At 42.1% G+C, this 27,962-nt stretch overlaps 1 protein-coding gene across 1 annotated transcript in view; it reads left to right on the top strand.

Annotated features, from left to right (window-relative positions):
- LOC122149736 overlaps window positions 1-23,333 on the top strand; it is a 111,540-nt gene extending 88,207 nt beyond the window's left edge. The window contains 6 exon segments of the mRNA XM_042780528.1: window positions 18,240-18,382; window positions 18,697-18,769; window positions 18,772-21,222; window positions 21,225-21,831; window positions 21,833-22,085; window positions 22,401-23,333. Of these exon segments, the coding sequence (XP_042636462.1) occupies window positions 18,240-18,382; window positions 18,697-18,769; window positions 18,772-21,222; window positions 21,225-21,831; window positions 21,833-22,085; window positions 22,401-23,333 (4,460 nt within the window).
- The last annotated feature ends 4,629 nt before the right edge of the window (window positions 23,334-27,962 follow it).

Here is a 27,962-nt window from a genome sequence, read left to right as displayed (position 1 = left end):
TCCTTTGCTGAACATACATGAGAGTAGAATAGAAAATTACTTTGTAGACTATCAATAAATGCATTTCATAACTGTGGATACTATAAACAGACTGGGTGGGGTGCTTTTCTATATTATACAAATTGGAAAGCTAAAAAGAGTATCTCAAAATTATAAAAAAAGACTAGGGTTACTGGTCTGATCATAACTGGTAGAACCCCAGAGACTATGGCTCTTAGGCACTCTTCAAAGTAGGAACTAACTTAAGCCCCATGACTCAACTGTCAGCCAAATGATAGACAGACCTGTAAAGTGAAAAGTAATATTGGGAGGATAAGCACTCTTTAGAACAATTAAGCATATGAGATCAAGGGGACAGCCTTTCCCCAGGAACAGAGCTAGGAAGGTGGGAGGGGTTAGGAAGGGAAGGACATAGAGAGGAAATAGGAAGAATGCTGTTACAATGCAGGGGTTGCAATCAATTGTCACAAAACAGAATGTGTATGGATTGATGAATAGAAAACTATTTTGCCCTGTTAACTTTCGCCCAAATTACCATAATAATTTTTTTAAAAAACAACCTAATATCTCCTAGATTCCCTTGCAGCTAGAATTCTAGATGCAAATTAGGTTTCAATAATTGGATGCTTTTGTGAGATTTGGAAGACAAAAGTGTGATAGTGGCTATCATCCTTCTCTGCTAGCTGTTTTTTGTCTAGCAAACTGGTTGTGAAAACTTGAGGTTTTCAATAGCAGCATTCCAGTGCTTACCATTGAGAAAAAAAGCATCAGCAGGACTCAGCATTTCTGAGCCCTGGCTGCCAGCTTGAGGGGTGTGAAGGGGCCGTTGCTGGGAAGGATTTCAGAATCTGGCATCCTGATTCCTGACTCTCAGCCAGCCATGGGGATGAGTTCTTGAAGGCTGCAGCAATTCCAGGGCCTCAAGGTAGTAGTTATCCTAGAGAATCCATCCTCTAGGAGTAATTGGAGTCATTCATGGAAGATGAATGTAAATCATGCCATCCCCATCCTTCCAGTGATTATTATGCAAGTCTGATGCCATTGGTTAAATTCCATCTTCTTGAACACCTAGAGCAGTTGCTCTTCTACATGGAATGCCAACTGATATGACATGTCCTCTTGTATTTCATTGGTTGGTTTACCCTTAAAGGAAGGCTCACTTATTTTCTATCTCTCTCTTTAAAAACAAACAAACAAACAACAAACAACACTAATTTAGGGCATAAGTCACAAAAAACTTACTACCATTGAGGAATCATACACTTCTTTTGATTCCCTGCCCCCCTTTTTTTAATCCAACAGAATTCACCCTCCAAACACATTTATTTTATTATTAACCTCATTCATTTTTCAAACTCCTAATTATCTCTGTTACATCTTTTATGGGTTGAATTATATTCTCCCAAAATATATGTCAACTTGGCTAGGTCATGATTCTCGGTATAATGTAAATACCCTCCATTTTGTCATCTGATGTAATTATTCTATGTGTTGTAAATGCTAACCTCTATAATGTTAATGATGTAGGATTAGAGAAAGAATACAATAGGGTTAAATTGTATCTTGAATCTCTTTTCTGAGATATAAGAGATTAAACAAGTAAGCAGCGATCAGAAGGACCTACCACCAAGAAGAGCTGGGAACAGAACACATCCTTTGGACCCAGGGTCTCTGTGCACTGAGAACCTCCTAGACCCAGGGAAGATTGAGGCCAAGACACACGGAGATCTTCAAGGGATGCCAGGCCCACAGATGTGGAAAGGAGATAAGCATTTACCCTCAGAGCTAACAGAAAGAGAGAGCCTTCCCCTAGAGCTGGCACCCTGAATTTGAACTCCGAGCCTCCTAAACTGTGAGAGAATAAAAGTCTGTTTGTTAAAACCATGCATTCCCAGTATTTCTGTTATAGCAGCACTAGATAAATAAAACTAAAGAATTTCATAAAGAAGAAGGACAAAGGAACTTTTCAGAGAAGCTTTATTTTCTTTAATAATCCTCTAGTCCCTTGATAAAAAAATTAGCTTGTATGTAATCTATCTTCATGATACCAATGGAAACAGAAAAGACTAAAACTAAACTCAAGATGGCTATTCGAAAGCTTGTTTTTGGTATACTGTGCTAACATAGTTCTAAAATATAGGTCAGGTCAGCTATAAAAATACCCAAAACAATACTTTCAGGCACTAAATGCCTCTCATAAAAAATTTAAGGATTTTAAATCCTACTTTAGAGAGGATTTAAAATTTGGTACAAATGACAGATTGAAAAACAAGCCAAATGGCAAAATAAATTTCGTTTCTATATTTAATGTTGAAAAGTCACAGAAATCCCTTGGCTAATGATAATGGAAAACTTAGGTTTGAAGCCATAAATTTTGAAATTCCAGTAGTGTTATATTATTCAAATGAGGTTAAAAATGTTATAAAAGAATATTATGAGCTGGTTCATTGCAATACTAGAATGAATATTCCAGATCCTTGATTTAATTTAATGAACTAAAAAGTTTTCCATTTGCCCACTGTCTTGATAGAATAAAGTCATCTAAGTTTCATAGTTTTTTGTTTTATCTTCTCAGTGTGATGATCTGTGTCTTAGGCTGCTTTCTCTTGAGAAGCAAAACTAGTGAAGCTTAAATATATATATATATATATGTTTTTGTCCTCCACTAGATTTAGGTTTAAGAAGGGTAAGGATTTTTTTTTTTTTTTTGGTCTTTGTTGTCTAGAACAGTAGCTCGTGCAATAAAATATTTGTTTAATAGAGAAATGAATAGCATGTTTAGGATATATTCAGCAAATACCAAACTTTTTATTATTTTTTTAAAAAAATTCTGTCAAGAATCCTCAAGAAAAGGAATTATTATTGGGATATTTTTCTTCCTTTTAAGTATTGGTGAGAAGGTCTAGACAATGTACAAGTAAGGATGAGGGAATACTCTTAATTTGCTCTCTAAAGTACTTAAAGCAGGGTTTGATATGGGGCAAAAAAACAGCTGGTTGGGTTCACCAAACCTAATAGGAATACCTATTGGTTGATCTGTTCCTACAGAGTTTAGATAGATGTCTAAGAGAAAAACAAAAACAACAACAAGAAAAATAAAAACAATGCAACAGATAGTAGTTTGGAGAGAAACAGGATAGAGCCCACATCAGCTGATAGGCTATTTCCCCGGTCCCACAGTGGAAGGCTGGAGAAGTCCCTTGCTGAAAATTGCAGAACTTTAACAAAGTAGCAGCCATGATTAAAGCAGACATTAATTATAATGACTAACTTGCTATTTTTCCTTTCTTCTCCCTCCTTTATGTAAATAGAATAGCTGACCTCTTCACAGATGCTGATTTCTTTAAATATTTTTTTGTTTACACTTTCTTTGGAGTGTGACTTTCTCCCAGGGTCAGTTTCAGCCAAGAACTGCAGTTTATGTGGCAAGATGACCCTGAGAGGAGAAACACTGAGTCTGGAGCAATTGAGATAAAGAGAGACAAAGATATTTCCGGCAGTCCAAGAGTTCTTCAACTTCCTTCCCAACTCTCTAAATAATCATGTTTATCCCTTTGCTGGAGGTTGAGACAGACTTTTTAGAGAAGCGATTCTCTCTGTCTCCTTGCATATTGATAGTCAATAAATCATTTGCTTTTCCACTTCAACCTGTTGTGGTGATTGGCTGTATTTGAGACAGTTGGTAGGAACCTCCTTGTTCCTGCATCACCACCAGGGTGTGACTCATCACATATGCCTGGAACACTCTTCTTCCTAGAACAAGGTGGCAAACCAGTGTCTATTTGTATTCTAGGGGCCACATCATTGTGCTCTAAAGTGGGTTCTAGGTCTGGAATCTTTCCTTTCATACATAAACATAAGGTTCACTTTCATTTCTGGAACTAAAAAAAAATTAGTATATTTTCAATAACCCCTGAAACCATCACATCAGTGCTGCATTGAAGTTAGAGAAGTGTTTCCAATTCTGTTGATATTGCAGGAGCTGGGAAAGAAGGCAGACTCTGGGGTCTTTTGATCCTCTGAATGTCCTGCATGGATGGAAAAAACAATTAAGAGTCTCTTGGAGGAAACTTCCAGTCTTGTGGGATCAACAAGTTCATCCAAATTTCATAGAAGGACTGAAAAGGTGTAGGAGGAAAGCTTGAAAAGGTATAGTATAAGAGAAAAGACAAGTTTACTGGAGTTTCTCTTAGGAAAATGTTTGAGCTCTCCCTCTCCTTGGCCATGGAAGAATGCTGTGTCTGATTTCACCAGTCACACATCTAGCTGTCCCATGAACATGCCACTTATGTTTTTCTGTGGGCAATCCTGTTTCTATTTCCAGTTGATATTGTGCAGGAGTATATGTCCTTGCAGGCATCATTTCACTACACAGCTGGCTGGCATTAATAAGGCCAAAATTGTAGGCTTGATTTTGGTTAGTTGTCTTTGCACTAAGAGTGTGACTTTCATCCTCAAACCTGCTCATGCTTTTAGTGCTGATGTTCCCAAAGGAAAAAGTTGGAGTAAATATGTCCAAGAGAGAAGCTAAGGGCATCCTCTTCAGACAGAAAGGCAGGCCATTAATTTATTGTTGTTGTTAGGTACTTACAAGTCGTCTCCGACTCATAGTCACCCTATGTACAACAGAACAAAACACTGCCTGGTCCTGTGCCAGCCTCACAATCCTTGCTGTATCTGAGCCCGTTGTTGTCCCTCTTTTTCATTGACCCTCCACTTTACCAAGCATGATATCCTTCTCCAGAGAATGGTCCCTTCTGACAACATGGCCAAAGTAGGTGAGATGAAGTCTGTCTATTCTTGCTTCCAAGGAGCATTCTGGCTGCACTTCTTCCAGGACAGATTTGTTAGTTCTTTTAGCATCCATGGTACTTTCAATATTCTTTGCCAACACAACAACTCAAAAATATCAACAATTCTTTCATCTTCTTTATTCATTGTTCACCTCTCAGATGCTTATGAAGCGATTGAAAATACCATGGCTTGGATTAGTCACACCTTAGTCTTCAAGGAGATATCTTTGCTCTTCAGCACTTACAAGAGGTCTTTTGCAGCAGATTTGCCCAATGCAAAACATCTTTTTATGTCTTGATTGCTGCTTCCATTGGCGTTAATTGTAGAATCAAGTAATATGAAGTGTTCGACACCTTCAATATTTCCTCCATTTATCATGATGCTGCTTATTGGTCCAGTTGTGAGGATTTTGTTTTCTTTATATTGAGGTGTAATCCATACTGCAGACCATAGCTTTCAATCTTCATCAGTAAGTGCTTCAAGACATTTTCACTGTCAGCAAGCAAAGTTGTGTCATCTACATATCACAGGTTGTTAGTGAGTCTTCCTTCAATACTGATGCCACATTCTTCATAAAGTCCAGCTTCTCGGATTATTTGTTCAGCATACAGGTTGAATAAGTATGTTGAAAGGATACAACCCTGATGTACTCCCTTCCTAGTTTTAAACCATGCAGTATCCCTTTGTTCTGTTTGAACAACAACCTCTTGGTCTATGTACAGGTTCCCCATTAGTATGATTAAGTGTTCTGGAATTCCCATTCTTCTCAATGTTATCCATTATTTGCTATGATCCATACAATTGAATGCTTCTACATAGTCAATAAAACAAAAGTAAACATCTTTCTGGTATTCTTTGCTTTCTGCCAAGATCTGTCTGATGTCAGAATGATATCTCTCGTTCCATGTCCTCTTCTGAATCCAGCTTGCATTTCTGGAAGTTCTCTGTCAATATACTGCTGCAACTGTTTTTGAATTATCTTCAGTAAAATTTTACTTGCATTAATGATATTGTTTAATAATCTCCTCATTCTGTGGGATCACCTTTCGTTGGAATGGGAACAAATATGTATCTCTTCCAGTCAATTGGCCAGGTAAGCTGTCTTCCAAATCTCCTGGCATAGCTGAGTGTCTCCAGCATGGCATCAGTTTGTTGAAACATCTCAACGGGTATTCTGTCAATTTCTGGAGCCTTGTTTTTTGCCAATTCCTTCAGTCCAGCTTTGACTTCTTCCTTCAATACCATTGGTTCTTGATCATATGCCACCTCCTGAAATGGGTGAACGTTGACCAATTATTTTTGGTATAGGGACTCTGTGTATTCCTTCCATCTTCTTTTGATGTTTCCTGCATCATTCAATATATTGCCTATGGAATCTTTCAATATTGCAACTCGAGGCTTAATTTTTTTCTTTAGTTCTTTCAGCCTCAGAAATTCCAGGTGTGTTCTTCCCTTTTGGTTTTCCATCCCTAGGTCTTCGCACATTTCATTGTAATAACTGACTTTGTCTTCTCAAGCTGCTCTTTGAAATCTTCTGTTTGGTCCTTTTATCTTGTCATTGCTTCATTTGCTTTAGCTATTCTCCATTCAATGGCAAGTTTCAGAGTCTCTTCTGACATCTGTTTTGGTCTTTTCTTCCTTTCCTGTCTTTTTAATGACCTTTTGCTTTCTTCATGAATGATGTTCTTAACGTCATCCCACAATTCTTCTGGTTTTCAGTCATTGGTGTTCAATGCATCTAATCTATTCTTTATATGGTCTCTAAATTCAGGAGGGATATCCTCAAGGTCATATTTTGGCTCTCGTGGACTTGTTTTAATTGTCTTTAACTTCATGTTGAACTTGCATATGAGCAGTTGATGGTCTGTTCCACAATTAGCTCCTGGTCTTGTTTTGGGTGAAGATATTGAGCTTCTCCATTGCCTCTTGCCACAGATGTAGTCAATCTGATTCCTGTGTACTCCATCTGGTAAAGTCCACGTGTGTAGCTGCCACTTGTGTTGTTGAAAAAGGTATTTGCAATGAATAAGTTATTATTCTTGCAAAATTCTATCATGCAATATCCAGTGTTATTTCTATCACCAAAACCATATTTTCCAACTACTGGTTGTTTTTCTTTGTTTCCAATTTTTGCACTCCAATCACGAGTGATAATTAACATATCTTGATTGCATGTTTGGTCAATTTCAGACTGCAGATGTTGATAAAAATCTTCAACTTCCTCATTTTTGGCTTTGGTGCTTGGTGTGTAAAGTTGAATAATAGTATTAACTGTTCTTTCTTGTAGGTGTATGGGTATTATCCTATCACTGACAGCACTGTACTCCAGGATAGATCTTGAAATATTCTTTGTGATGATGAATGTCACACCATTCCTCTTCAATTTGTCATTCCTGGCATAGTAGATCATATGGTTGTCTGATTCAAAATAGCCAAAATCAGTGCATTTCAGATCACTAATGCCTAAGATATTGATCTTTATGCATTCTACTTTGTTTTTGACAACTTCTAATTTTCCTGGACTCATACTTCATACATTCCATGTTTTGGTTATTAATGCTTGCATCTGTTTCTTCCCATTTTGAGCCATGCCACATCAGCAAATGGAGGTCCTGAAAGCTTCACTCCATTCATATCATTAAGTTCAGCTCTACTCTGAGGAGGCAGTTCTTCCCCAGTCATATCCTGGGTGTCCTCCGACCTGAAGGGCTCATCTTCTGGTACTATATCAGACAATATTTTAGGGCTATTCATCAAGTTTTCTAGTAATATATCAGATCATGTGTCATTGCTATTCATAAGGTTTTCACTGGCCATTTCTATGATAAGTGGATGGTCCCTTCCTTCTTCTGAGCCTGTCTTATTCTGGAAGCTTCTGAAACCTGTCCACTATGGGTAACCCTGCTGGCATTTGAAACACCAGTGACATAGCCTCCAGCCTCACAGCAATACTCAAGCCACTGCAATATGACAAACTGACAGACAAGTTCATCTCCCTTAGTTCTACTAAACAAATCCACTTACTTCCTGGTCTCCCTTAGCTGTTCCAAACCACTGCCGGCTCAATTCCTGGTCTCCCTTAGCTGTTTCAAACCACGGCTGACTCATTTCCTGGTCTCCCTTTAATAAATTAAATTATTAATAAATTAAGTTATTATTATCTTGAATTTGAAATTTGTTGCTTTAAGCAAGAGATAATGTATTTGGAGAGAGAGTACTGGGTGAGGTGTTTGTACTCCTGTCTCTCTGGTTTACCCATTATTTGGTGTGTGAACTTGAGCATATCATATAATCTCTAGGGCTTTGTTTGTTCATCTCTAAAATGAGGAAGATGATCAGTGTTTGTCAATATTTGCAATGAAATTACCTTTAATATCAGAAAAGTATAAACACATATTCATAAAATTGCCATATCTGATTGTGCCAAATTATTAGTTTACTTTTGCCCTCAGAGGAGTATACACTCTCACTTGGCATTCAAGAGCATCTATAATCTGGTTTCAATTTATCTTTCTGCCCTGCTGTGACATTGCTCCCTTTCATGGGGTGTTTCTCCATGTATACTCGTGATCTTCTCCCTTTGTGCCATTTCTCTTTTATTCCCTCAATGTGGAATGTCTTTCTACCTTCTCCTCCAATTTAAATCTCATGAATCTCTTAAGACTTGCTTAAATATCACCTTTCTGCCTGCTTTCCTTATTTCCTTCAGTAATAACCTCTCCTCTTTTGTTCCACCTTGTCTGTCTTTTGTACACATATTCTACCTCGTTTTGGTGTTACTATCTTATCTTCCCTGCTAGTTTGTATGTTCCTCGCAGTAAGTATGGTTTCTTTTCCATCTTGATGTTCTCTTTTCCCCTCCACTGGTTCAATATCCAAGGAACCCTGGTGGCACAGTAGTTAAAGCACTCAACTGCTAAGCAAGAGGTCAGTAGTTCTAACCCACCTGCCAGTCTATGGGAGAAAGATGTAGCAGTCTGCTTCCATAAATATTTACAACCCTGGAAAACCCCATTGAGCTGTTTTACTTGTCCTGTAAGGAGCTCTCTCCTACAAGGAGCTTTAGTGTGCAATGCCTGTGGTAGTTAAGTTGTGTGTTAACTTGGCTGGGGCCTGGTTTTGAGTGGCTGGGCAGCTGGATACAGTTATTCTCCATGGTGAGACTGATAATTAAGTCCATGTTAGAATGTACTGGAGCAGGTGAGCAGCTGCCTTAGATATGTGAACTGCTTCCAATATTTAAGAAGGAGTTTTGAGAAAGGTCTCTGGAGGTTTGGGGCACTCTTGGACCTGCGTTTAGCCAAGTCTTTGTTCAGCAGCCAGCTATACTGGCCCTGCTGATCTTGGGACTATTTATAGACTTGAACTTGACTATTTCTAGGCTTGGCCTGCTGTGTTGTTTGATAATCTTGGGACTGTGCCATTGTACTTGTTGACCTTGGTTTTGTCAGCTTTGGTAGCTAGCAGCTGCTTGAGTCAAGAGAAAACTCCAGCTTCAGTGTGCTGGGAGCAAGGGACAGAGCTGAAGCCCAAGGTCAAGGGGCCTTTACCCAGTCCCTAGAGTAGGAACTTTGAACTCAGACTTCTAGCCTCCTAAACTATAAGAAAATAAACTCCTGTTTGTTAAAGCCATCGATTTGTGGCATTTTCTGTTACAGTGGCACTGGAAGACCAAAATAGTGTCTAAGGCATTTGATTGCTAACTGGAAGGTTGGTAGTTCAAACCCATCATCTGCTCTTCAGAAGGAAGATGGGGCAATCTACTTCCCTAAAGATTTGCCACTTTGGAAACCCAGTGGAGATCGCTATGAGTCAGAATTGACTCAGTGACAGTGGGTTTGGTTTTTTTGGGTACTCTGTCCTGTAGAGCTGTTATGAATTGGAATCGACTTGACTACAAGAGTTTAGTTCAATATCTAGTACAGAATCTTGTGTATAGTATGTTTCCATTAAATTCTATTGAAGGGATAAACAAATGATTTTAGCCATAAAAGAGTTAAGCAAGAGAGTATTGGTGGAACAACAGAAATTTATCTGAATTGCTGGAAAAACATGTTAAGAAATTTCCTGGCTGATCTTTCATCAATATATATTATTTAAAGTACATAAGTAATATTCACTTAACCCTTCACAACATATACATTTTTTCATACATAATTGTACTTCATTCTTAAAATAGCATTTGTGGGAAATAAAGTATTATCTTCATTTTACAGGTGAGGTTTAGGAAGGTAACTTGCTTATTGTTACAAGACTGCATGATAATGGACCTGGACCTCTGACCCTAAGTCTCTCTCTTTTTCCACTGCACCATGATGGTACCCTGTTCTGGTTACCTAGTGCTGCTCTGAAAAGAATATACCACAAATGGGATGGCCTTAACAAACAGGAGTTTATTCTTACAATTTGGAGCCTTTAAGTTCAAGTTCAAAGTGCCAGGCTCTGGGGACGTATGAAAACCCCTTGACCTCAGGCTTCATTCAGCTCTGCCTCTTGTTCCCATCCCACTGAAGCTAGAGGCATCTTTTCACTGAGGTAGCAATTGGCTGCTGAGGCTAACAGGCCCAAGGTCAACAAGTAAAAAGTCACAGTCCTGATGTTACCAAACCACACGGCAGGCCATTAATTCAAGTTGTTATGGTAGTTAAATTTGGATGTCAACTTGGCTGGGCTTGGTTGAGTGGCTTGGCAGCTGGTGGTAGTTATTCCCCATGATGAGACTGGCAATCAGCTCCATGGTGGGATATACCACAAGCAGCTGAGTATAGCTGCCTTTGGGATGTAATCCGCTTTCTGTATATAAGGAGAAGCCTTGGAGATAGTAGCTAGCTTATGGCACTTTGAACCCTGCGTGTAGCCGTGTCATTGTTCAGCAGCCTGCCATGCTCTGCTGACCTTGGGACTAACACTGGACTTGAATTAATGGCATGCCGTGTGATTTGGTAATATCGGGACTGTGCCATTTTACTTGTCAATCTTGGGCTTGGCAGCCTCAGCAGCCAGCAGCTGTCTGAGTGAAGAAAAGCCTCTAGCTTCAGTGGGCCAGGAGCTGGAGGTAGAGCTGAAGCTCAAGGCTGAGGGGCTTTCACACAGTCCCTAGAGCCTGGCACTTTGAACTTGGACTTAAAGCCTCCAAACTGTAAGAAAATAAACTCCTGTTTGTTAAGACCATCCCATTTGTGGTATATTCTTGTCAGAGCGGGACTAGGTAACCAGAACAATTGTGAGTCCCAAGGTTGACACAGCATGCCAAGCTGCTGAACAACAGCACGGCTACATGTGCAGGGTTCAAGCGTGCCCTAAGCTTGAGACCATTCCCAAAGCTGTTTCTTATATACGAAGCAGACCATATACCCAAAGGCAGCTACTCAGCTGCTGACAGTAGATTCCACCATGGAGTTGATTACCAGTCTCATTATGGGGAATACTACATCCAGCTGCCCAGCCATTCAACCAGGCCCAGCCAAGTTGACACACAAACATAACCACCACACACCACTACAAGAATAATAATTTAACATTAGCATTGTCATTATGTCCTTCCAACTCCACTGAATAGCTGGATTTGAACTAACAGTGCTCCCTTGGAACCATGATCACTGTTCTCTGTGGTTATTAAGAGCTCTTGCTTCTATGAACTGTGACTCACTTATGTGGAGACTGGGGGTTGGCAGCCCAATGGTCAGGAAGTCCATTGCATGACAGGTACACATGTGTCACTTTGCAGTGTTTGAAGTTAAGATACAAGCCAGAGTTGTAGTTTTTGTTGAGTCCTGTGATAAGTGGAACAAAGGAGTCGATTTGAATGTCTTTTCTATAGGGAAATCTCCATTCAAGATCAAAGCCTTTGTTCTTGGAAGTCTGTCCATGTGTCTGTCTGTCCATCTATCTATCATCTATCTATCTATCTATTTATCTATTTACCTATCTAATCTATCATCTATCTATATCATCCATCCTCCACCTTTCCATACCTGCATAAATAAATATTTACCTATTCACAAACTTCCAGCAGCCCTGCAGACTAAATGTGGCTGTGGCTGGTTTCTTATAGTGGGACAGAAGTGTAGGTAAGGTTGAAGTTTCCAGGCGTGACTGCAATATAAATGAGTGGCTTTTCTAACAGTTTCCTTCTCATTTCCAATCCTTTCCATAATTTCTCCTCTGGTCCTTCCTGTTCCCTTTTTTATTTTCCCAGTTTTAAGTGTGATTTTTTCTTCTTCTATACATAAAGACATTACCTTAATTAAATAGTACATATTATATACCAGTCACAATTCTAAGTGCTTAATATCTATTAGCAAGGAGCTTTGGTAGTGTATTGGTTATAGGATTTATTTGGCCAGTAACCAAAAGGTTGGTGGTTTGAACCCACCAGCTGCTTCATTGAAGAAAGATGAGGCAATCTGCTTCCATAAAGATTTACAGCCTTAAACCCAGTGGGGGTTGCTATGAGTCGGAATTGACTTGATGGCAGTGAGCTAGCTGTTTTTTGGTTTAATATCTATTAGCAAGTAATCTCACATTATTATCCTCATTTACACTGAACCTTACACAGGTCCTTCATTTAAGGACCTTCAAACCCTGGCAGCCTGGCACCTGAGTCTGTACTCTTAAATCACCTCACCAAATTGTATTGAATAACCAGAAATAACTTTTCTAGACTTTGAAAAGCTCTGGTAGTGTAGTGCCTAAGGCACTTGACTGCTAACCAGAAGGCTGACAGTTCGAACCACCAGCCATTCCTCAGAAGGAAGGTTGGGCAATCTACTTCTGTAGTGATACCACCTCGGAAACCCAAGGAGGGGTCACTATGAGTCGAGTCTGACTCATTGGCACATAATAACAACAACAGACTTTGAAAGTCATGTAAATTTAGATTCAGTTGCTAGCTTTGCTCCTTAAGGCTTGTGTGACCTCAATCAACTTATACAAACTGCCTGGGCCTCAGTTTATTATCTTTGCAAGAGGGCAAACACACCCTTCCTCCACAGAGTGCACAAGACAGAATAAGAAAATGTGCTTCTCACATAATATGCTCCCTATTCATGTCTGTTACTCTCCCCAGGACAGAGGAGTGGAAAGACCTTGCAAAAGGGTGTCACATTTGCAGTCTGGTAGCTATCCTCCCATAAAGTAACCACCACAACAATGGCCTTCTGATACTTCACCAGGAAGGAGCTAGCTTTATCACACCACCACAGCTATGCCCAAGTCACTGTAGAGGCAGAGCTGCCTTTTTTCTTTCAACAAAGACTTTCAATAAAGTGAACTACAGTGCCTGGAAAACCCAGATATGTCAAGTCACAGTACAGAAGTCTATTTTACTCCCCCGAGGCCATTTTTCTCTCTGTCTGTTTTGTGACACCTTCAGCATCTGCAGCAGAGAGATTGTGGTCAGGAGATCTGTGGCTTGGGTTTTTTCATCTGGAAGCATAGCAAAGACCAAGGCGGGTCACAGCTATCTCACTTCCGGCTTTACTGTACTACTCAGTGCAATGACTGATGGCTTATGAGGAAGGCTAAAATGGAAGGCTGAAGGAGCCCCTCACTGAAAACTACAAAACCTTCATAAGCTAACAGGCATGATTAAAGCAGACTTTAATCATAGTGACTAACTTGCTGTTCTTCCCCATTTTCTTTCAGGTGAATAGTATAGCCAGCCTTTGTCTATGGACGCTGAGTTCTTTAGATTTACTATTCCCAATTATGTATTCTTTGAAGCATAACTCTTTTCCCCCCAATTCGTTGTATCAGAGAACCATAGCCCATAACAAGGGGACCCTAAGAAAGAAGACACTGAGTCCTGGAGCAACCAAGACAAAGGAGAAGGCAGAGATATCCCAGGCAGACCGAGGCCTGAAGATGCCCACTCCTATACTCTGCCGCCTTGCAGAATTAATCTCTCTAGACAGGTGTGAGGAACCTGAAGGACCAAGGACCAAGGATGGTTTCTTTATCACTGACCAGAAGAAGGGCTGAGAGATCACAAGACAAATACAATTCATTGTGTAATGAAAATTAGCCTTCCTAAGACTGTGTCTCAGCCCAATTCCCCTTTAAAGGCCTAACCATTCACCAGCTTAGGGAGACATACATTTCGCAGAAATGATTCTCACTATCTCCTTGGGTATCCGTATTCAATAAACCTTTTGCTTTCTCCCTTCAATCTGTTGTGATCATTGTCCCTTCATGACAGTGGGTAAGGACTTTGTTTTCCTACAACAGCTGTAAGGCATGTTGCTATAAATTTACTTTTTAGGGTTTCACCACTGTTTAAATAGCTACCACCTATGGAGACCTTTCTTAACTATCAAGGCCAAGCTCAAGTTCTATCCTTGACTTTGTGGAGTTTTCTTCTCTCTTCCCCATCTCAAATACATACAATCACACACAATTTCCAGTCTTGTTTATTGAATCTCTTTTTTTCTCTTGATTTTCAGTTTTTCACTTGAATGGCTTGGTTCAGTTATGGCAAGGATTGTGAGGCTGGCACAGGACAGGACAGTATTCTGTTCTATTGTACATAGATAGGGTCTCTGTGAGTCAGAGCTGACTCGACAGCACCTAACAACAACAGCAAAAGTATTAACAGTAAGCTCTTTGGGGATTGTTGAAGATTGTTACCTTCTTCCTTTCTTTGTTGAGTATTTGGTACTTAATTGATGTCTAATAGATGATTATTTGATTGAATGGCTGTATATGTCTGCCTGCCTTTGTCTTTTTTCATGTATTAGTATTGTCCCAGAACTTTCTACTGCTTATCTCATACGTTCCTCATTAGGTACTTACATTAAAGTTCTTCAATCCACTATCCCAAGGTATTTCCTTGACCTTCTTTGTCCCACCCCTAAATACCAAGACAGTCTAACAGAGTGGAACAAAGGTTAGGTTGTGAACAAACACAACTTGTTTGGAATACTGATTCTGCCATTTATTTACTGCTGTGACCTCAGGTAAGTTGTTCATCATCCCTGAGCCTCAATTTTCCAGCTGTAAAATCAAGTAATAATATTCAGGGCTGCTGATAGTCCACATAGCACCTAGGTGTGAATTAGAACATGGAACTCCCTGAGGCATTGGCTTGGCCAGGGGAGTGTGGGCTGTTTCTTAGCTCACTTGCTTCCTTGGCTGAGGACCCTTATGCAGGGTAAACCCAAAACCAAACTCACTGCTGTCCAGTCCATTCTGACTCACAATGACCCTATGTTGTGTGCTGTCAAGTCGGACCCAACTCATAGTGACCCCTCCTTTGGTTTCCGAGGCGGTATCACTACGGAAGTAGATTGCCCAAACTTCCTTCTGATGAGTGGTTGGTGGGTTTGAACCACCAGCCTCCTGGTTAGCAGTCAAGTGCCTTAGGCACTATGCTACCAGAGCTCCTAGGATGGGGTATAACTGCCCCACATGGTTTCCAAGGCAGTAAATATTTGTGGAAGCAGACTGCCACATCTTTCTCCCATGGAGCGGAATGGCTGGAGAGTTCAAACCACTGACCTTTTGGCTAGCAGCTGGATGCAGTAACCACTACAGCATCAAGGCTCCTTTATGTCAATTCAAAACAACTCTTAAAGGAACTCCCTCAGAGGACTGGTACAAAGTCTTTACATACATGACATCATGTATGCAAAGAGCATGACTGGAAGCAGGGACTCTGTGATGAGTTTTTTACTTTATTTTTGGGTGATCTGAAGGAAAACAGAGCCAAGCTACTTGCACTCTACAGCTATGCCTGATTCCACTTCTTGAAACCCGTCTTTTTGTATCTGTCCCCTACCATGACAATATCCTGGGCAACACTAAATTATCAATAAAGTTTGTCACTGGAGTCGCATGACTCCTTCCTGAGTATTCTGTCCTCACCCCATTCAGCAGCCCAATGTCCTTATTCTCTCTCCATCCCTAAACAAATTCTGTTTGGAAAGAAGCTAATCTCCCATAATTTGAACCTTTTCTTTTTCTTAATTGTGGACTAACAGGCTTTCTTTGCTGTTGACAATAGATCTGGCACTATCAAGTACATGTGGGAACTCTTTGGGAGATGTGGACTCATTTTTGCCTTCATAAAGTAGTTACTTCTTGTGAGACATAAGGCAGATCTAAAGACAATCCCTAAAATGGGCTAGGACTTTACTAGCAGATTCCCCAGGCATTTTTGATAGTCACATCTTTGTCAAACCCTAAAACAAATCAATACACTTTAAACCTAGCAATGTACCCATCAACATTCCCTTGGTATTTCTGACTATGTTCTATCCCTGGGCCTTCCCCAGGCTGTGTTTGTGTTTCTCTTTCCTGTTTTCTGATACTTCCTGCCAGCCCTGAGAGAACACAGGCAGGGTTGCTCACATCTTTGTCCTTGAAGTTCTCATTTGCAGAACACAGGAGAGTGGGAGGAGAGTGGATGCTAATTTCATCCTGGCTCCATGGTGTGCTCTGAATCCCAGTCAGGGACCCACAGCCATAGATACAGGGCAAGAAGTTTTAAGATATTATGATAGAAACATCATGATCATCTTGGTCTGGAGGTTTGAGGAGATTGCTAATGGTATAAAAGATTACAGAACTGTCGCCCACAGTTTAGAGTACTGACATGTTACATATTGAGTGTCTCAGAGGACAGAGCAAATTATGAATTAAGAAATGAAACACTTATTATCCTGTAGCCAGCCATTCTTATGCATCTCAGATTTGTGTTAAAGTTCTTATGTGTGCCTATTGTCAGGATAGTAGAGTGAATAAAGATGGGGTTAGGGAGGGAGATGATTTAGATTTGAATCTTGTATCCTCCAACTGTGTAGCTGTGAGGATATGGGTGAATTACTTTATGTTTTGATGCCTCAGGTATCTTTTCTGAATAATGTGGGTGGTAATGGCACCTATCTAATTAGATTATTGTGAAGGTTAAATGAAATTATGCATGCAAAATGCCTAGCAAGATACTTGGCACATTGTAACTGCACATAATTATTAGCAGGCTGTTATTACCAGAGATAAAAATGACAACCAAAAAGATTCTCTTTTAACCTTGGAAAGGTTTATGTGAAACACATTTCTATATCAAATATATTATTTGGAATTTGGGAGAGGCTTTTACATTTCTTCTTGGCTACTCTGCAGCAGCATGGTTCTTTGGAATGGTCATTAGACTTGAATCCAAAGACCTGGAGGTGAATTTTGATTCTGGTTGTATGAACTTGTGATCTCAGTCATATCCTCTAAAAGACCTTGGTCTCAGTTTCCTAATCTACAAAGCAAATGGGGTTGCATGAGATTATCTCTAAAATGCTTTCTAGCTCTAAAGCCCTGTGATTCTTTGTGTCCAACTAGCATCTCTGGATCGAGGGAAAATCTGAGTCTAAGCAGCGTCTGTGGGATTGTGGGGCTGGCGCGGGATCGGGCAGTGTTTCGTTCTGCTGTGCATGGGGTTGCTATGAGTCAGAAACGACTCGACAGCACTTAACAACAACAACAACAACAAGCAATATCTGAGTTATCTAGTGCTGCTATAATAGAAATACCATAAGTGGTTGACTTTGAAAAACAGAATTTATTTTCTTGCTAGTTGTGATAGCTGGAGCTGTGTGTCAACTTGTCTGGACCACAATTCTGTGTGGTTTAAGCTGTTGTGATGTGGTTATTCCCATGATGGGATCAGATGATTATGTTTTGAGCAGCCAATCTGTTGAAAGGGAGTTTCACTAGGGGTGTGGCCTGCTTCCAGTATATCTATGGACATCCTGGAAAAAGAGACATTCCTCTGTGGATCGGGATTCTGTTGTGCTACCTACAACTGTCCGTGAGTGAACAATCCACCATTCAGCCTGGAGATCTTGGATTCATTATTCATTGGAGTCAACAGCCAGTACACTGTCTGTCAACCTTGAGCTCCTCAGTCCCTGAAGTTGCAATGTGAGACCATTTGGTGCATTGGCCGGGAAAGGAAAGTTCGGAACAGGTGAAGTTGCCTGCGATAGAGGAAAGTTCAGGAGCCGGCAGGACCAGGATACGTCCTTTGCGTAAGGATACTGGTCCATCAGGAAAGGTTGGAAAACCGGTGGATGCGCCAGAGGAGTTGGGGAAGGAGACCTTCCCCAACTAACAGGAAGGCTGTGGGTGCTTTTTGGTAAGAGTATCCCCCTTCAGGGGAGGGGCAGAGGCACCTCCAATCTGTGGTACTGGAATGAGATCTCTTCTGGGTGTCGGATATTTGTGTTGTCTGCTTTGGTGTCTCTTGTTGTGCGCTTTGGTGTCTCTTGTTGTGTGGCCACTTGTCTTTTATCTGTTCTGTGTTGTCTTAAAAAAGAAAAAAAAGGTTGAAATGGGACAGGGACAGACTACCCCTCTGTCCCTGATGGTTGAACATTTTTCAAAGTTTAAAACCAGAGGATCTAATTTGTCTGTGATAATTAAGAAAAATAAACTAATAACTTTTTGCTCTTCAGAATGGCCCTCTTTCAAGGTAGGATGGCCACCGGAAGGCTCACTGGATGGAAAGGTGATTGCAGCCGTATTCGACCAAGTCCAAGTTCCAGGCCTTCATGGGCACCCAGACCAATTTCCTTACATTTTGGTGTGGCAAGATATGGTGACTAACCCCTCCCCATGGCTAAAACCTTTTCTTCCGAATCTCTCAAGGTATTAACATCCTCACTTGGGACTAGCGAAAAGGAGAAACTGAGATGACCTGAGCCCCAAGCAGCCGTTCCACTGGTTTTGTCTGATTCCCAAACTCACCTCGATCTGATAGATCTAGAAAGTAGCATATCTCCACCTCCCTATGCCCCTACACCACCTTCCCACCCTCTCCAGGCTCCACAAGTATCAGGAGGAAGTGGAGTGAGTGCTCCAAGTGCGCCGCCCGCCATTACAGGCCCAGCCTCTGGTCTCTGCCAATGCCAGAGGGGCTTCCCGGAGGCTGAAGCCCCCTCGTCCACTGTCCAGGCGCTGCCCCTCAGAGCGATAGGCCCGCCTCGTGAGGACAGAGCAGAACCTTGCAGTACTGGCCATTTTCAACGTCGGACCTGTATAACTGGAAGGTGCAGAATGCTCCCTTTTCTGAAAACCCCCAAAGCTTAATTAATTTGTTAGATTCTATATTGTTTACTCATAACCCCACTTAAGATGATTGTCAGCAGCTATTACAGGTTTTGTTCACCACTGCAGAAAAAGAGAGAATCCTGACCAAGGCCAGGAAAAATGTACCAGGGGACAATGGACAGTCAACAACGCTTCAGAATCTTATTGATGCTGGGTTCCCGTTATCTCGTCCTGATTGGGATTTTGAGCATTCAGAAGGTAGGGAGCATCTCCAAAGGTACCACCAGATTCTAATGGCCGGTCTTCGAGCAGCAGCAAGGAAGCCAACTAATTTGGCCAAGGTCAACTCAGTCAGGCAGGGGCCGACAGAGAGCCCTGCAGCATATCTAGAGAGGTTAATGGAAGCATTTAAGCTGTATACCCCTATGGACCCGCAAGCAGATGAGAGTAGAGCACCAGTGGTCCTATCCTTTGTAAACCAAGTGGCCCCTGATATCAGAAGAAAGCTTCAGAAGATAGATAGATTAGGTGAGCAGACCCTACAGGACTTAATGAAAGTAGCTGAGAAAGTGTATAATACTAGAGAAACCTCAGAGGAAAGGGAAGAAAGAATACGGAGGGAGGAACGAGAATTCCAAGCTAAAGAGAATAAACAAAATCAGAAGGAGTTAGCAAAGATTTTCTTTGCTGGAGCTCGGGGAGACATAGGGAGAGGGAAAGGAAGGAGACCAGACCAACATGACAGGCCCCGCCGAGGCCCACCCCTAGCCCCGAACCAATGTGCATTTTGCAAAGGGACTGGACACTGGAAGAATGAATGCCCTAAGAAAGAGAACAAAAAATATGAAAAGCCTGCTCCTGTTAGAATGTTGGTGACAGGCGAGGACAGCAACTAGGGGAGATGGGACTCAGAACCCCTCCCTGAGTCCTGGGTAACCTTGAAGGTGGAGGGGAAGCCAGTAGAGTTCCTGGTAGATACAGGGGCTCAGTACTCCGTCCTCAATAAGAAAGAGGGAAAGATTTCTTCAAAAACTAGCCTGGTCCAGGGGGCAACAGGGGCAAAGCGGTATCATTGGATGACGCAGCGACAAGTGAACCTGGGGACTAAACAGGTATCCCACTCATTCTTAGTTGTACCTGACTGTCCTGCACCACTGCTAGGAAGAGACTTATTATCCAAAGCTCAAGCACATATATTCTTCCATAAAAATGGTGTCCAGGTTACCAATGGGGAAGGCTCTCCTCTGCAGGTTCTGAAGATTGCCTTACATGATGAATACCGCTCGTATAAAGGTGTAGAAGACCAACATACAGGCTTGACGAATATGGCTCCGTGGCTGGAGGAGTTTCCCCAAGCCTGGGCAGAGACTGGAGGAATTGGACTGGCAAAACACTGACCGCCCATCATTGTGGGCTTAAAACCCTCTGCCATACTGGTAAGAGTCCGACAGTATCCCATGCCCAGGGAAGCCCGGGAAGGCATACAACCCCATATCCAGCGGCTGTTACGGGAAGGGATACTAAAGAGGTGCTGGTCTGCATGGAACACACCTCTCCTACCAGTAAAGAAACCAGGGGGAGAATACCGACCGTTGCAGGATCTGAGAGAGGTAAATTGCCGGGTTGAAGACATACATCCCACAGTCCCTAACCCTTACACGCTGCTCAGCAATCTTCCTCCAGATCACGTGTGGTATACTACATTGGACTTGAAGGATGCTTTCTTTAGCCTGCCCCTAGCCCTGCAGAGTTGAGACATTTTTGCCTTTGAATGGTTTGACAAAACGGATAAAGTCATCAGCCAGCTGACCTGGACCAGTTTAGTCCAAGGATTTAAGAATTCGCCCACTTTGTTCAATGAAGCCTTGAGTGACGACTTACGTGAGTACCGGGGTCAAAACCCGCAAGTGACTTTACTACAATATGTGAATGACTTGTTAATAGCAACCCCTGACTGGGCAGGGTGCCTTGAAGCAACCAGGAAACTGCTCACCACTCTAGGAAAGCTGGGATATCGAGCTAGTGCCAAAAAAGCTCAGATAGCTAAGCCAGAAGTCACATACTTGGGGTGTAAGTTGAGAGCTGGGAAGAGGTGGCTCACTGAAGCCATGAAACAGACTATCTTACAGATTCCCTGACCCACAAGCCCGAGGCAGATAAGAGAATTTTTAGGGACAGTAGGTTATTGCCGACTGTGGATTTTAGATTTCGCCACAAAAGCGAGGTCACTCTATGAGTTCGGTAGAGAAGGGTCAGAGTGAAACTGGACTCCAGAGAGGAACTCAGCTTTTAAAGAACTTAAGGAAGCACTCCTTGAGGCCCCAGCATTGACGTTACCTGACCCCACTAAACCATTTCATCTATTTATCGATGAGAAAAAAGGAATAGCCAAGGAGTCCTAATACAACAACAGGGGCCATGGAAGAGGCCAGTAGCATACCTCTCAAAGAAACTGGATCTAGTAGCAGCAGGATGGCCCCCCTGCTTGAGAATTATTGCTGCCACTGCTCTGCTAGTTAAAGATGCAGATAAGTTAACCCATGGACAGACTTTGAAAGTAACCACTCCCAATGCCATTGAAGGAGTGCTCAAACAGCCTCCGGGGAAATGGATAACCAATGCCAGATTAACTCACTATCAGAGCCTACTACTTGACACTCCAAGGGTACAATTCTTAGCCCCAACAGTTTTAAACCCCACAAACCTACTACCTAACCCTGACCTCGATAAACCTCTGCACAACTGCTCAGAGATACTCGCAGAGGTAAATACGGTCAGAAAGGACTTGCAAGACTGCCCGTTGGAGAACAGTGACCTCATCTGGTTCATGGATGGAAGGAGTTTTGTACAGGATGGACTAAGGTATGCGGGGGCAGTGGTGGTAGACAACCGGGAAGGAATCATTTGGGCCGACGCTTTACCTCCAGGAACTTCTGCTCAGAAAGCTGAACTTATCGCCCTGGTGGAAGCATTGGAAAGGGCAGAGGGGAAGAGACTGACTGTATACTGACAGCCGCTATGCATATGCCACTCTCCATATACATGGGGTCATCTACCGGGAACGTGGGTTCAGAACCACAGAAGGAAGAGAAATAAAGAATCAGACAGAAATCCTCTGCTTACTGTCAACTGTGACCCAGCTGCGAATGGTAGCAATGGTTCACATCCCAGGACATCAGAAGGGACACTCCCCTGAAGCAAGAGGCAACTGAGCAGCAGACCAGGCAGCTAAGAGAGCTGCCCTCCAAGCAGTATGAACTTTAGTGACTGACTTACCTTGCCCGCAACTGAAACCCCTGCCCCCTATTCCCAACTACTCTGAACAAGACATACAGTGGGCTGAAAAATCACCACAGATAGGAAAAGATTAGAATGGATGGTATATGGACTCAGAGAGAAAACTGATTCTCCCAGAAGAATTGGGGTGGCATCTTCTCACACACCTCCACCAACTGACTCACTTAGGGGAACAGAAAATGTTGGAGTTACTAGACAAAGGGCAGGTCCGTATACACCATCAGAAGCAAGTGGCTCAGAGTGTGGTAGACTGGTGTTGGGCCTGTCAGGTCATGAAAATAGGGAAGAGGAAGAACACACACACAGGTACGAGGGTAAGGGGGAGGGAACCGGGCCGTCATTGGGAAATAGATTTCACTGAAGTTAAACCAGGTAAATATGGATATAAATATCTCCTAGTGTTAGTGGATACTTTCTTGGGATGGGTGGAAGCATACCCTACTAAAGGGGAAACAGCAGTAATAGTAGCCAAGAAAATTCTAGAAGAGATAGTACCCAGATATGGAATGCCTAGAACGTTAGGATCAGACAATGGACCAGCTTTTGTAAATAAAGTTATCCAAGGCTTGGCCTCGACTCTGGGGGTAAATTGGAAACTACATTGTGAATATAACCCTCAGAGTTCGGGGCAGGTAGAAAGAATGAACAGAACCCTAAAGGAGACCCTATCTAAATTGGCAATAGAAACTGGTGGAGACTGGGTGACCCTCCTTCCCTTCATGCTCTACCGGGCTAGGAACACCCCATACACACTGAATCTGACCCCATTTGAAATAATGTATGGGACGTCACCTCCTATTATTTCCAACCTGGAAAAATGTCCCGATGAGTTGCCAAAAGATTTAATCTTGGGGTTGAAAACTCTCCAAATAATTCAGAAGGAATTATGGCCTAAACTCCAAGCCATATATGAAGGTCCTCTTAGTGGACAGGGAATTGACCATGGAATTGAACCGGGAGACTGGGTGTGGGTAAAGAGGCACCAGCAAAAAACACTGGAGCTTAGATGGAAAGGACCTAATGTTGTTGTTCTTGTGACCCCTACTGCCCTAAAGGTAGACAGAATCAGTGCCTGGATACATCACTCTCACGTCAGGAAAGCTAACTCGGCAGAACAGCAGTCCACACGAACAAACTGGAGAGCACGTTCAGATCCTGAAAACCCATTGAAAGTCAGATTGACTCGAAACAATGAGGACTGAAACTTTCATCTTCGCCTTAAGCCTCTGCTGCCTTGGAACCAGCATGACTAATCATCAACCTTTCAAGGTTACTTGGTGAATTCGCGATGGACAAACCCATGAAACTTTGAACTCTACTAACTCTACCACTCCCCAAACGTATGGTGGCCTGATTTGTTTTTCTCCCTTGGAAAAGCTACAGAATGTGGGTGGGCCAAATGCTATATCAGATCTATGGGTTTTTATACTTGCCCGGGGTATAAAAGAAATATCCAGCAATGTGGGGGGCCCCCTCAGTACTACTGCAAAAGTTGGAGCTGTGTGACTTCTAATGATGGGAACTGGAAGTGGGAGGTGAACGCCAATGATTACGTAAAATTCTCCTTTGCCGACAGCCCAGCCAGATGCACAGACAAAACTTTAAATGGAGAAAGGGACGAGCAGATAAAAGTTACATTCACTGAACAAGGAAAAAAAAGAATTAACCAAGTGGAAGTCAAGACTCAGTTGGGGCATCAGGTTTTTTCATACCCTTACCCATCTGGGGTGATAACCATTTTACAGGAAGTAGAGCCCTTAGATGCCGGGTCGGTAGGTCCAAATGAAGTGTTAAACCCCCCAGGAAAAGGAACCCTACCCCCTGCAAGAAAGACATTGAAAGAATCGAGCACTGTAACCCCTGATATTACAGTAAGTGTTCCCCATACAACTCCGAGGGTCCAAGCCAATCCTCAGAACATAGACCCTCTTTGGAATTTAATGCTAGCAGCCTACCAAACACTTAACCATACTAGTCCTAACTGACTCGAGCCTGTTGGCTGTGTTACGATGTAAACCCTCCATTTTATGAAGCAATAGGCATTAATATCTCTTTCAGCTATTCTCATGACCTGAACCCAAAGAATTGCTCCTGGAAAGACCGTAAGGTAGGATTTACCATACAACGTATAACAGGAAAGCGCTTATGCATGGGTAAACCCTCCAACACTCAAGAATGTTGTGCCTCATATACTGAAATAGACTCATCCTTAAACTGGATCATTCCCAGGGAAGGGGGTTTGTGGCTTTGCTCAAAAGCTGGACTTTTACCCTGTTTAAACTTGAAAATATTTAATCAGTCCTCAGATTATTGTGTACTAGTAACTGTTCTACCCCGAATTCTTTACTACCCAGAGGAAGAGATGTATGTACACTGGGGCGGGACTAATAGAGTAAAAAGAGAATCACTCACTGCAGCCTTTATTTTAGCCACTCTATTTAGCTTAGCAGGGACCGGTATAGGAATAACTTCATTAACTTTACAGAATCAAGGCATGATTTCCCTGAGAGCAGCTATAGACAAGGACCTTGAAAGAATAGAAGCCTCTATCTCCCATTTAGAGAAATCTTTAACCTCGCTATCAGAAGTAGCGTTACAAAACCGGCGAGGGTTAGATCTTTTGCTTCTCCAACAAGGGGGATTGTGTGCGGCTCTAGGAGAAGAGTGTTATTTTTATGCCGATCATATGAGAGTGGTTCAGGAATCTATGGCCAAGGTACGAGAAGGACTTGCCCTAAGAAAAAAGGAGCTTGAAACTCAGGAAGCATTGTTTGAATCTAGGTTTAATAACTCCCCGTGGTTGACTACTTTGATATCTACTCTCTTAGGACCCTTCATAATCCTTATAATTATATTAACTTTTGGCCCCTGCATTATAAATAAGCTTATATCATTTGTGAAAGATCGAGTTAATACTGTACAACTCATGGTCCCGAGACAACAATATCAGTCCCTATCTCCTGTAACATGGGATGAAGATTCCTCATATGAGTAACAAGAAAAAGGGGGGAATGTGAGCCCAACAGCAAGAGTTGGAAAAAGCCTCCAGCTTTATGTTTGATACAAGAACTTTGGACTTGCCAGCTTCTATAAGTGTGTGAGCCATTTTCCTAAGATAAATTTCTCTCTCTCTCTCTCTCTCAATCCAAGCTTTACTGGTTTTGTTTCTCTAGAGAACCCAATCTAACACATTTGGTACTGACAGTGGTTCTAGAGAGACAAAATAATCATAAGGATGGGCTTCCTAAATTGGTTCTCCAGTTTTATTAATCTTAAAGACACTAGTGACCCTGCCTCTGTTAGTAAAGAGGGCCCTGCTAATCCGTGGTGTGAGGTGGCAACATTAATATGCAAAATAGCCCACCAATAGATCAAGTACTTGTGAGAAGTGACATTCTGGGTGATCGCATATTTGATATTTTTTTTGCAATTTTGTCAGCATGAGGAGTATAAGGAAGCTGGTTGGTCAGTCCTACTTACGCTAGACAAAGTGGTGAAAGAGCAAGATGAGCTCAGAGCTGCTGAGTCTCGGCTTAAGCGCTGCATAAAAGACCTCAGTGCTTTCAGTTGTGCTCTGAAAGAATGCCTTATATCTTCTAGTAACAGAGCTGATATTGCTGAAAACCAAACCCAAAGTCTTATTGTAAGGGTGGCTGAATTACAACACCAATTAAGTTGCCAACCCAGTATGGTGTCTGATGTTAAAGTGAGGGTATTGATTGGGAAAAAATGGGATCCTGAAACCTGGAATGGGGACATACGGACAGATAGCCAGGAAGATCAGGATATGGAGCCTGTAAATTCTGTTGAATCTCTCCCATCTGAAGGGATTACTGTAAAACCATCATCCTCTCCACCCCACTTTGATGGGATTAGCCAAACTGGTCCTGCTGGGTCATTGCCTGAGGCAGAGGCCATGGAAATTCCTGAATGTTCTCAGGAACCACCTCAACAACCCATTGTTGCTGCTAGACCTATAACTAAACTTAAGTTCAAGCGAACCCTGAGGGGTGAAATACAAAGTGTGACTGAGGAAGTAGTACACTACACCCAAAAGACATACTTGATTTTGCTAACATGTACAGATAGGAACCTGGAAAATATATATGGGAATGACTACTGAGGGTGTGGGATGATGGTGCATGAAATGTAACATTGGATTGGTCTAAGTTTATTGATTTAGGGCCACTAATTACAGATTCTTCATTCAGTGTTTCGGCTTGAGAGGTTAGGAAAGGATCTAATTGCTTATTTAATTGGCTTACTGAAGCATGGATTATGTGATGGCCTACCTTATGTCAAATTGAAGTACCAGACCTGCTTTGCTATAATGTAGAAGAAGGTATACAGGGGCTTAGGGAAATTAGCATGTTAGAATGGATTTATCAGATTAGACCCCTAGACCCAGAAATGGAAAGCCCAGAAGACACACCTTTTACCACTGTGGTGAGGAACAAATTTGTAAAGGGAGCCCCAGCATCCTTGAAGACTGCTGTGATTGCTATTTTATGTGAGTTAGATTTGACAGTGAGAGCTGCCCTAATTAAGTTAAGACACTTAACTGTGGTGTGACTGATTGGACCCCATGGTGGTAGGAGCCAAGTGGCAGCAGTTAATCGACAAAGACAGAGTGGGTGTGGTTACTATAATGGATAGCAGAGTCAAAACAGTAATCAGAATACTCTGACTCCTGTGGAATTATGGCACTGGCTACTTAGGCATGGTGTTCCTAGAAGTGAAATACATGGCAAACCTACTAAATATTTACTTGATCTATATAGACAGAAGTATTCTAGGTCACATGAACAGCAGTCTGGATTGAAGCGCCAGAATACAGATTCACGGACCTTTCAATCAATTCCCAGACTTGAGTCAGTTTACAGACCTACAACCCCTTGAATGAATGGGAGGCCAGGTCCCTTTGAGGAAGGACTCCACTACATTGCCAAAAATCTATAATGTCAGTCTTTCTCCTAGCCTTCCCCAAAAGGGATCTGAGGCCTTTTATGAGAGTGACTGTTGACTGGGGAAAAGGAAATAATCAGACTTTTTGGGGATTACTGGACACTGGCTCTGAATTGACACTAATTCCAGGACACGCAAAGCATCATTGTGGCCCACCAGTCAGAATCTGGGCATATGGAGGTCAAGTTATTGATGGAGTCTTAGCTAAGGTGTGTCTCACAGTGGGTCCAGTGGGTCCCCGAACCCATCCAGTAGTGATTTCTCCAGTGCCAGAATGCATAATTGGAATAGATATACTGAGAAATTGGCAGAATTCCCACACTGGGTCTCTGACATGTGGAGTAAGGGCTATTATAGTAGGAAAAGCCAAGTGAAAGCCATTAGAACTGTCTCTACCTACAAAAATAGTAAATCAAAAGCAGTACGGCATCCCTGGAGGGATTGCTGAGATTACTGCCACCATCAAGGACTTGAAGGATGCAGGGGTGGTGATTTCCACTACATCCCCATTTAATTCACTTATTTGGCCTGTGCAAAAAACAGGTGGATCTTGGAGAATGACAGTAGATTATCGTAAACTTAGTCAGGTGGTGACTCCAATTGCAGCTGCTATTACTGATGTGGTTTCATTGCTTGAGCAAATTAGTACATCACCTGGTACATGGTATGCAGCTATCGATCTGGCCAATGCCTTTTTCTCAATACCAATTTCAAAAGACCATCAGAAGCAGTTTGCCTTCAGCTGGCAAGGCCAACAGTATACTTTTACAGTCCTTCCTCAGGGGTATATCAACTCCCTGGCACTATGTCATAATTTAGTCTGTAGGGATCTTGATCACCTTTCCCTTCCACAAGACATCACACTG

Source organism: Orycteropus afer, unplaced genomic scaffold (genome assembly GCF_000298275.1).
Source record: "Orycteropus afer afer isolate SDZICR_OR568_19922 unplaced genomic scaffold, OryAfe1.0 scaffold00044, whole genome shotgun sequence".
Classification (NCBI taxonomy): Eukaryota; Metazoa; Chordata; class Mammalia; order Tubulidentata; family Orycteropodidae; genus Orycteropus; species Orycteropus afer.
The sequence above is the reverse complement of the archived record's forward strand: the minus strand, read 5'-3'. Positions and strand labels throughout refer to the sequence as shown.